The 12,054-nt window shown below is 31.2% G+C and overlaps 1 protein-coding gene across 1 annotated transcript; it reads right to left on the bottom strand.

Moving 5' to 3' along the window:
- Window positions 1-2,327: 2,327 nt before the first annotated feature.
- On the bottom strand, window positions 2,328-10,384 carry LOC139484387 (lectin BRA-3-like). The gene is made up of 8 exons (XM_071268122.1): window positions 10,259-10,384; window positions 8,781-8,880; window positions 8,233-8,415; window positions 7,561-7,688; window positions 6,717-6,804; window positions 5,074-5,181; window positions 3,416-3,534; window positions 2,328-2,342 (listed from the first exon to the last, which is right to left on the bottom strand). Exons 1-8 carry the CDS (start codon window positions 10,382-10,384, stop codon window positions 2,328-2,330), a joined length of 867 nt encoding a protein of 288 aa, XP_071124223.1.
- Window positions 10,385-12,054: the final 1,670 nt, after the last annotated feature.

Genomic DNA, 12,054 nt, shown 5'->3' on the forward strand with positions numbered 1-12,054 from the left:
ATTTACGGTAGTTAAATAAGTTGGTGTGGGGCATTTGAATTTTAGAATTCAATAAATATCGTAGCATTGATAGTTTAACCTCTTCGTAAAATAGAGGGTGGAGTGCAGATTAATGAAAGTTTATTCACATCTAGCGGCAACGATGAAGCATGATAGTAGGTCCAGATTTGTTCCAACTTCAGCCTTTCCACTTGAATTTTCGGAAACATCTTTAAGCTATTTGACTTCTACTTTTAATGCAACTTCAAATGCAGAGTTATTAATTGTGAGATCACCTTCCATTTATGATATATCCGGTTCGATTATTCACATTTCTGCTGACGGGTGATTTGCACAACTCTCCGGTTTAAAAGTATTACAAATTAGTTTCAGATTGGTCAAATGTTTGAAAAGAAAACCCTCGAACATCCTATGAAAAATGTTGGATAAACAATATGCAGGTTCCATGAAATGAATCTTTTGATCTACTGAATTATCTACAGCAGACAAAGTGTCTACAGCAGACAAAGTGCAAACATTATGCGATAGATGGGTTGTGCAAACATTGCCTTCTTGGATATAACGACAACAGGCACTATTGGCCATCGAAGTAGACATGAATAACAAGTAACAAGTACAAGAAGTCAATGCTTGGAGAAAGTGTCTACTAGATCTTGTTTTATAGTCTAACAGTGGATCGTAACTATACATCAGCAGCTGTTCTATTGTTAATTTCGACTGAAAATATGAACAATCCCGAATGTTGGATCCAGACTGAATCAAGCTGACAAAAGACAACAATGAATGGGGTACAGATGCTTTTTATGGATTCAATAAGATGCCTATATTTTAGAAGGTGTTCATTTTCAATATAACTAGCACTATGCAAAGTTTCATGTTTTTACTATAGAGTGGTCAATCGACAAATATATTGAACTAAGCCTCTTGACTATTGTTGGCCATTTTGAATTTGGTGGCCATATCTGAATTGTTCATGTTCAAAAGTGTTTAAAAAACTCATTACTAACACTGTATAATGTTTCTGATATTAATTACACCAACATTTGGTTTACCTTCTTTTGAAATTATTTGTAGCCATTTTGAATTTGGTGGCCTGACGGGATATTTTTTTGTGGCCTTACGGGATATGCTCCATAACCATACCCCTTTGTTGGCGTCATAACTATCACTTTGCAAAGGAGTAGGTCCAGTTTTTTGGCCCCAAAATATAGCAGTTTTACAAAATTGTTAAAATGTAAACTTTTAGTTATTTATTTGACAGTAGAATGCTTCTGCTACATAAATATGGGCTCTTTTTGACAATACAATGCACATATATCGGGTACTGGCACCATTAAGCCATGCTAAATTACTGAAATCTTCACAATTCTAGCATTTAAGGTAAATTTTAGACGGTTTTCGTGTAAAACGAAAGTGGCCGCATTCGTGTTCATCCTTAATATTGAAATTTAAATTGTATTTTATGATAAAACATAACATATATAAAGGTTGAGGATGAACACGGATGCGGCCACTTTCATTTTTGACCAAAACCATCTGAAAAGTGACATTTTTTGGCATATTTGGTAGATTTTTCACATTTGAGCTTGAATCGGATCGTTTTAAATGAATTAATCAGTTGATTTCTTTAACATACACTAATTGAGTCAAATGAAATAGACACTTAAGTGTTTAAAAAGTTGTCAAAATCTTTCAACAGATGAACCTGAAATTTGAGGCCAAAATCGGTCCTTACCGGACCTACTCCATTCATGCTGTTACTATAAAGTAATTAGGTTCACCATTATATTGCACCTGACATATTGCCTATTGGTGGCTATTTTCAATTTGGCGGCAAGTATGGGACTATCTTCTAGAAAAGAGGAGCAAAAGAAACCAGATATTCAAATGCATAAATAAAAAAAACTGACAACGCCATGGCTAACAAAGACAAACAGACAAAAACTAGTACACATTACAATGAAAGCTCTATATCCAAAAATGTGTGTTAGCGTCACAACTAGCACTGTACAAAGTTTTTTTTTATGTTGGCCTTTTTGAGTGGTTAGGGTTCGGAAAGGTCGGGTTTTCTCGTTGCTCGAACTTTTCTGCGTCTAAAAGTGTATGATAACACCTTTATAAATATTTTGATATAACCGTCACTGATGAGTCTTATGTAGACGGAACGCGCGTCTGGCGTACTAAATTATAATCCTGGTTACTTTGATAACTTGATATATTCTTTCTGTTTTTTTTTTTAAAGAAAACTAAAATCTGCTTCAATGTTTTTATTACATCAGGTAGCAACAATAAAGTTTCCAGGACGTACTACGATTGCAGCAAACTCTCTATGGACAAACTCTCTGAAAAATACAACACTATAAAGTAAGAGACACATACAAATAACTAACATTTAAGTCAAAAATTAAGATCACAAGGTATATATATAAAAAGAAGATGTGGTATGATTGCCAATGAGACAACTCTCCACAAGAGACCAAAATGACACAACAATTAACAACTATACGTCACCGTACGGCCTTCAACAATAAGTAAAGTCCATACCGCATAGTCAGCTATAAAAGGCATTAGAAAATATTTGTTAACTATAAAAAACATATACTAGTTTTTTTCTCTGGCACCCTTGTCGGCTGAATTTGTGACCACATAAAACTGGTATTTTTCTTACTTTCTGCTCTTTACGTTTTCGTTTTTAAATTTGTCCTAGGTAAAGAGTTAATTTGAACAGTTTTACTGCATCAAAATGCTCTCAAATTAGAAAAGACAATTGCTGGTCCATTGTTAGTCCACACTGACGATTTGCCTAAATTGCATAATTTTATAAATAATATTAATCAAAATGTTAATTTGTTAAAATATTATGATACTAATTATTCTATTTCATCTAATGCACATTGTGGATAAAATAATCAGTTATATAAGCATATATCTGTAAATCTAACCTTACCACGAACTTTTGTGACTTGACGTTAACAATTTACATTATATTGGAGAGAAGTCCAGAGCTTAGATTTAAATACAAATACTTCTTTATCAATATTCTTTTTATGAAAATTATATCCTACAGCAACACAAGATAAGATAGATATTTTTCAAATTGGCACACGTTTCACGATGAGTGACCCAAAGCAGCAAGACACCTGTTAATACTCTACAAAACTCGACATTGACTATTTTAAATGTAAATGGATTATTTAAAACAGAGTTATCACAAAACGTGTTAAAAGACTAGTCATAATAAAACACAGTGTTATGTTTAAGACATGTATCTTTTATTGCATGCTTTGTCTTGTGATTGTCCTACATGAGACCTGTACTGAAATCTTCGTGATGTGTTAATTATAGTTATATATTAATGTTTTTTTACGTAAATATATTATTTCCACACAACTGGTAATTGAATGATTATACTTACTCGTGGATACTCGCATATGTAGCGACGATTCCTGGTACATGGCTGGTTAGACCATTGCCACGTGGTGCCGATGAACTGTAGTCCCACACAGTCAGCGTTTGGTGTACCATTATTTATGCCTGAAATAATTAACCGTCCATTTATTTCGCATTACGTTTTAAATACCACAAAATGAACAAAACTAATATAAAAGACAGTCTTGTTCAACAGTCCTACTAAATTAATGAACCAACTTCAACGTATACTTTGCCTCGTCTTGTTGAAGATATATACGTTATTAATTTCATGTTATCACAAATAACTTGTTCTTAACTATTATCCTAGAGGCACTGTTGTAATTGAATATTTGTCTTTAAAATAGATGGAATAGTATACCTTTAGTAAATCAACTCAATAGTCCATATTTACATGATTTAGAAAATAAAATTGAAAACATTGCTCAGCTTCTATCTTATTAAGCATCTTGTTTTAGGCAGAAACATACTTATACTAGTCATAACAAAATGATGTTATGAATATCCTAAACTGAAATTGTAATGTTCTCTCAAAAGAAAAAAGTACCTCCTGTTCAAAGTTTCAGTGTTTTGTTAATAGATATAGGAAGATCTGCCAAGTCATGTTGGAATCTTCGGAAACACAGCTGTAGACCTTGAGGCAAAGAATGCCCTGGGTGACCCTTTATCTAACTGTGATATACCATATACTGATTTTAAATCTAATATTAGAGAATATGTTTTACATATATTGAAAAATGAATGGAGTTAAAAAGATGATAATAAATTATATAAAATTAAACCTAATTCAGGTTAACCTTTCAATAATTTTATGTGCAGAAAAGATCAGTGTGTTATTTCTAGATGTCGTAATGGTCATACTATAATAACACACGAGTATCTTTTAAAAAATGAAGATGAACCACAATGTGTACCTTGCAACTGCAAGTACACTATTTAACATGTTTTAATTAATTGTATTGACTTTGCTGATATTCGTAAACAGCATTTCAATGTCAATAATATGTATGATTTATTTACTAATGTTCCATTTACAAATATTGTTGCATTTTTAACAGAAATTGGAATTTATTATAAAATATAAAAATGTTATTTTAATTTTTACCACGTTATCTTACTGTTGATTTTTATTTGTAAATTATCAATTTGCTTTAGTCTAGAATTGAAGGACTTTTTGTCTTTTTTTAAAAAAAAATGCTTTAAATTGTAAAAATATTCGAATTAGCTCTCGCCGCGATATAGCCCTTTTGTGCTTTTGCGACGTAAAGCAAACAACAATCAATCACTATTTATTTTTAAGCCTTTTGTTGACCGGATGAATAAGTGTTGATGGCTAATCCTGGTTAGTCTATAACATTGTTCACGACCTTGTTCATGCATATTTATCTATTGTTCAATACAATGTGATGTCATATGAATGATACTTGTGTGTGTTTGTTGTCGCATTTACATACATCAATAATAACTATTTATGTCTATTTTTCCCAAAGTATGACTTTGCATCTCTTTAAGAATAAATTGTGTCAAAATAAAATCGAAGGTTAATAACACCAACAGAAATTGATGTAAAAACTAAATTGCTTTTCTGAATGGTGTGTTCATATTACATAAACGGCTGCTTTTATCATAAAAAAGTAAATTTACCTGTTCCAAATGGGAGGTTTGTAAAATGGAATAGACCATTTTCTATGGCAAATCTGAAGGTCCCATCCGCGTTTAAATTTGCACCGGTCCACACAATTTCATCATTGGCTGTAAAAACAAGAAAATTTAAATGAGCTTCATCGAAAGTCAGAAGATTTATTACATATATGTTCTTCGTAGTTCATAAAAATTAGACAACACTATATACACTCGTGAAATAATGTATTTAACATTGACAACTTTTTTTTCTTTCAAAAACAATGAAAACAAAAACAAGGATTTTATAAAAAAAAAAAATCAAATATGACCTTTTAAACTATAAGTAATAAAATTATGAAAAGAAAAGTAGGTGTAAATGGACATTTTTTTTTAAATATACTACATGGATAAAACCAGAGGATTCTGAATATCTGGGAAACATTCAAAAACGCATCATAGCGTTAGCAAAATGTCTAAAGATCTGTGATAAATTGAACTTTTATAGTTGTTAACAGCTGTTTTGTAGTGAGATGCAAAGAATTTAATTCCAAGAAAAAAGCAATGAATGAAAAATGTGTGCAAAGGAATATGCATTTTATGTAACCAATTTAAAAACTTACTATGGTTTATTTTTCAATATGAGAAATTTTGTACGAAATAACACACATATAAATCTTCCGTCAGGTACGACAGGACATACATATAAATAATCCATGAGGTACGATATGTTCATCGTCGGAAATGTTTAGGGCAAGATGTGGTTTGTGTAAGCGTGCAAACAGGGAAACACTATGATTCGGGTACTATAATTCCAGGACTTACACTGATACACAGATACAAACATTTAACAATATTAAACTCAATTTAAATTAATCTAGTTGGCTTATCTTTTGCAAGTTCTATTATAATGTCAGTTCTTGTTTAAATGAAAACTGTGTGTACTGTACACCACGTTTTGAGGAACATGTGATTCAATGATTTGAAATACTACATTACTGCAAAAATAATAAAAACTGTTGAAATGATGTTAAAATAGATGTTCCTGTATTATTTGGTTGAGACAATAACAATCTACTGCCTTATGAAATGACTGCCTAATGGTTGAGCAATGATACAGTTAGCTGTAGTGGAACTATCCCCCTTATTTGTCTATGTAATTAGATGACACAAATTCAACATTAAGAAAATGATCAATTCAGAAAAATGCTTTGAACGCAACACATGACCTTATACAATGATTGCGTTAGGGTTTAGATAAGGGACAGTTAAAGTAGATCGAGCCGCTGTCGAGGGACTATGTTTACCTTTTTATGTTACAAAATTTGCATTGCGCTAATTGAACAATAAAATACAGAACTAAGTTTGATCTTTAAATGACTGTCTTACACATTTGTTCTTTTATTTAGAAAAAAATAAATAATGCACCCATCTTCCCCCAGCAGCTACATAACCTGTGAACTGTCTTTAGTGTTCGAACGTCTTTGGGAAGAGATAATTGTATCGTAATACAGATTAATGTATTAGTTCAAACATCTTGCTTACGGATTAGATTTGCTATCACATGTTTTGTTATCTTTGTTATCATATTTATTTCGTAATTCGAGATGACTGAATACATGAATAACTTTATTTTAATAGAAAATACAATAACATTCTCAACTTACGAATGGTATATTTATTTCTAACAGCATCGGCTTCTTGTTCAGTGTTTGGTCTCCACAGGTAGGCACCCGGTGTACTGGTACAATCCGTCTGAAATTTAGTAAGATGATATTCGTACATTGATGTCACATAATCTGTATGTGAACACATAGATAGTTGTTATTTGAAAAAAAAAAAGAGTTCTTGTATTGTCAAAACTAGTCATCGTTTATCATGTTTATTCCCAGCCAGTTTTTTTTCAAGTTTCAGCAGTTTTTGTTTTTTTATAATAAACTCCTTATTCATCTTCATATGTCTCCCATATAATGCATCTCGTGACTACAATTATGTCCCAGTATTACGTCAAAGACCATTCAGGTATTTGTTTCTACTATCATACTCTATTATCAAACTATTATTGTGTTGAAAAGATTAAATTATGTCCAATAGATCTCGACTGCGATCAACATCATAAAAAGCGTCAAATGCACTTCAAACATAAAACAAATGAACACTTTCTATAACCGTAAATTAACCAGACTTTCAACAAATGAACTTTATAGGTCAAATATAGGAACAACTTCAGTGACATGATCAAGAACATTGCACATACACTTTTACAAAAGGATTAGAAAGTTGCCATTCGTCGTATATACAAGCAGATAATACAGTCATTCATAACACTTACTTAAGTCAGGTATTAAGAATTTTGTTATGTCACTTGTTTAATAAAAACATCAACTATATCTGTATTGTAATCTTATATTCTGCCTACAGAATATATAATATATTAAACTGTTTTTGGTTCTTGATTGTGTTTGAAGTAACAACCTCGTCTTCCAAATAGTGAATAATTAACACACTCACCAGAGCTGCATTCCACGTTCTATCATTAGTATTGTCTGAACCACTATCAGAATAACAGGTTGTACTAATTCCTTGGTTTGGTAAGAGCATGAATCCATTTGGGCAAGTTTCCGAAACACATGGCGGCGCTATTTAAATGGTAAAAAAACATATGGGTTAATTTTTTTTTAACAAACATGATTTATAATAAAAAATATAAAGCAATACCGTAATTTCAGAAACGTTACAAATTAATGACAATGACTAAATGAATCGGAAATACAGAAGCTACATGCATTGTTTTGACAACGAAATGTAGTTTGATTGTCAATGATACAAGTTTCCACAACAGACCAAATAGGTGTGCAATAAACATATTGACATTTTTATTTTACACATCAATTGACGTTCCTACATTTACATGTATTTGTTGACCAGCTATTGATTAAATCTTTTATTTTGTGCAGTTGATCGGATGGATGGAACTTTAAAGGTAAATAAAACCATAAGCTTCCAGAAGATTTTATAAAACTTTATCCTTATCAGCATACAAAAAAAGACTGTGAACTCATGGCATGGCTTCTCTTAGAACAATGCTGTATTTTTCAGATTTGGATTACGAGCTGTTTTTCCATTGAACATATTTGTTATGCTGTTGGGCGATGTATAATAGGATTGTCAAACTATACTTACTAGGCGCTACAGGAACAGATACAACCATAACCGGTACTGCAGCCGGAGCTACCGGAGCTGCCGGAGCTGCCTGAGCTGCCTGAGCTGCTGTAGCAGTGGGTGTTGCTGCCGCCAATAGTAAGGGTCCAAGAAGTAACAGCGGTAAAAGAGCCGAAACTAGGGGAAAACCAGTCCCTGTACCACCTCCAAAAATATATTTAGTAAAAATCAATTAAAATCGTCATTTGGTGGTTTATCATGAGTGAGAGTAATATTTTAAATAAACTTAACAAAAATAAATCCAATCAGAAATAGCTAATGTACATGAATGAAGTCATGTGTGGTTTTTTTAAGAATGTATCAGATTACAATTAAACTCTTCTTATCACAAGCAATATATTTATTCCGACAATAAAACAGGTGAGGAAGTCTTTGATCGGACGTCCATCTGTTATCATCATCAAAGGTGTGTATAAAACATCATACTATTACAACTTTGATATGTAATGGATATGCAAATCTGTAATATTCGATGTTCATAACCATGTAAAAATTTATCATTTAATTACCTCCATCCTCGAAAAGTGCTTGTGTGTCGCCCTCTAATATGACCTGTGCATAGCACGTATTACTTGATAGAAATATGACAATCAACAAAACAAAATATATCTGTAAATAATAAAATTACGTAAAACATATTATGTGAATACAATTATATTCCAGTCGTTCGCATAATTATTACTGACATATCTATTGTTATGATAAGCAAGAATCAGATGATCATGTCAACTCAACACTTAACTTTTGATATTATTGTCTGTTTATTTTATTCACATATAGTTGTCAATATAATCGAATTTTATGGTACTGTCAAACATGTGAGAGGTTTATCTAGCTATTATACCAGATTCATTCAACTATTTTCTACATAAGAAAAATGTCTGTACCAAGTCAGGAATATGACAATCGATGTCCATTCGTTTGCCGTGTTTTAGCTTTTGATTTTGCCATTTGATTAGGGACTTTCCGCTTTGAATTTTCCATAGAATTCTGTATGATTGTAATTTTATGTAACACTTTATGTTAAAACAGGTTTGTGTCGTAGAGTTAAATTAATGTTCAAAAATTGTAAAAATATACTGTTATCAATTTCAATGCATTATACTTTTCATACAATTATTTGAATTATCATCATACCACTTTCATTTGATTTTTATTTCAAAACACAACCTTCACGAATTTGTTATTAATTTGCTATTATTGTTAAGCCAAACATTAATATGTGTGTGAATAAGCATGCGCTTGAAATCATTATAGATTTACGTTTTTTAATTAAATTTGGATCTATTGTTGTTCCAATATTTTTATTCTTGTACAATGATTGAATCTACATCTACACACGTTATATGGAAAGGAAAACTATATGCATATTCAAACTAATTTAAACATGTTAAAGTAATTTTGAAGAAAAGAACATGCAATTTTCTTAAACACTTAATGTATAATCAAACATCCACATATTATTTCGTCTATATTAAGATGGGAGGACTGTTTTCGAAACCATATAACATGGAGATTTTAAACATTTTCAAATTATTTGAAATTTCAAGTTTTCAGACTGTATGCACAAGCATATGATTAGTTACTAGTAAGTTATTGTGGTGTAGATGTATGATTCTATCAAAATTCGTATTAAGTATACAATATTTATTCCATTCAAAGTTTCTAACATTATAAGTTTGGAAATAATTACAATAATGAAATCAATAATGTATTCAAGAAATCAAAATCATTTGAAAATGTAGGGTTTGCATTAATTACGTATTTTAGCAAGCCATATTTTGTTTTCTTAAAATCGAATTAGTTTAACATGTAAATAAATTTGCATAAGGATTAAAGCTAAAATGGTTTGAATAAATTTAAAGGACATATTGAACAGAAGTTCCATGACAATGGTTAGGTACTATCATCATTATTCAAAGACATGTAAAACATGCACAAAAGCAAAGGAAAAAACTACATACTACTGAATACTTTGAAATCTTACCTTGTAATGCTGAGCCATCATGCAGACTATGCCACGGTCTTGGAGAACTTTGATATTTATATGTAGTATTTGAATGGTTGAACGAATATTCAAATAAGCGCCATAGGCTGTATTAACCAATCGCATGTTGTTACAACTCTACACAAATACATCCGGTTATTGATTGATGCATTCATTTTTTGGTAGATCAAGGCCATTTTGGTTAGGTAAAGCGCGTGTATTAGCTATTCCGGTTTTAAGGCGAAACTTGTACATGTTGTAAATGCTATGCATGCTCTGTATTGCAAGAAACATTTTCTGCTGGATTTCTATTACTGTCACATAAAATCATTATGTTTGATTAAGTTGCTCATGTCAATATACCAGAATTGTTTACAACTGTCAATCAAGAAAGCGGTTAAGCTAGCTGTGAAACAGGGTTAATTTATCATTAATTGGGTGATGTTTGGACCGAATAAAAAAAAAATTATACAGTTGTATTAGTTCTGTTGATTGATGAAATGTAGTCTGTGAACTTACTTAGACGTACCGTATTTTTTGTAATACTTTTTTTTTTAAATTTCGTGTCTGTAATTGAAAACGTATCTATCTGGTTTTGAAACTTTTGTAAACACTATTCTTACAACACAGCATAGGGTTCGTAGGTGGCCTGTTGCAAGGCAAAATTTCTGTCCATATCAATTATACCCTCATTTCTAGTGCAAATTTCCACGACCCCAGATGGCCTCTTTTGTGACAAGACCTACCTATTGTATTTATTGTGAACTTGTTCTCGTCCTGAATATGCATGAAATATCAACACTGGACGTTAAGCAACCAACAATCAATCAATCAATACAACACAGCATATACGAAAAAGGACAAAAAGGATACTCTCACGGCTCGGGGCTCTATTTATAAATGTTTGCGTATATACTTTTTTTTAGCAAGAATGGAACTAATAGGAATGCTCGTCAAAAACTAATTTTGAAAATTCATGAACTAAAAAAGCAATGCCCAATTATTTGTTTAATATAGATAAAACGGCAGGTATGATTTTGAAAGGAGTAGAGGTTATTTCAGTTGAACAAGACATTTTAAGAGACTTAAACGTTTTTGGAAAGGACTGATCAACTGCTCAACCACAATGTCTATGTTATAAATAAAAAGATTCATCAATACCAATTAATATGTTATACTGCTTTCTTCGTGTAATAATAATAAATCGAAATTGTTAATCAAAGTTTACCGAAAGTTTAAGTCGAATGACATGTGTAAGCTATACAGAGTTATAAAAGTATGTTTAGTAACAAAAACAAAAAATACTCAAAATATCAAAAAGATAATAACTAAAAATATGTAAAAATATGAGAAAAAAAACTGAATAACCAAACAAAACAACAATAAAAATATCATTTTAACAAAATACGTTATTGCAAATAAACGAAATTATATTATGATATATATTTTTATATACTATTTCTGAGTGTTGATTATAATTTGCCAAAAGTGAATGATCACTGTCACATTGTGTAATATTTGATACTTAGAGGACAGAACTGTTCAAACGTCCTTGAGTTCAATGTTTTAACAAATCGTGATCAGACGAAGGCTGACGATATCTCGCGGGTAGACATAGGAAGAAAATATATCATAAATATTACAACTGTTTACCAGACATGAGATTCAATTTCGGTTAGTTCATAAACAAGACAAATTAATACTCCACGATATCAATTAAAGAGGGGAGAACGATACCAGAGGAACATTCAAACTCATTTTGTTAAATGTTGAGTTACAGTAACAGATTTTTACTT

Source organism: Mytilus edulis, chromosome 8, assembly GCF_963676685.1.
Source record: "Mytilus edulis chromosome 8, xbMytEdul2.2, whole genome shotgun sequence".
NCBI lineage: Eukaryota > Metazoa > Mollusca > Bivalvia > Mytilida > Mytilidae > Mytilus > Mytilus edulis.

What these genes read in the sequence shown, in the direction of transcription:
- LOC139484387 (XM_071268122.1), bottom strand. Translation starts at nt 10,384, where the DNA reads ATGCGATTGGTTAATACAGCCTATGGCGCTTATTTGAATATTCGTTCA. An exon ending in TGATGGCTCAGCATTACAAG is followed by an intron (nt 8,881 to 10,258) that starts GTAAGATTTCAA and finishes TATTATTTACAG; the next exon opens with ATATATTTTGTTTTGTTGAT. An exon ending in TAGAAATAAATATACCATTC is followed by an intron (nt 5,182 to 6,716) that starts GTAAGTTGAGAA and finishes TTGTTTTTACAG; the next exon opens with CCAATGATGAAATTGTGTGG.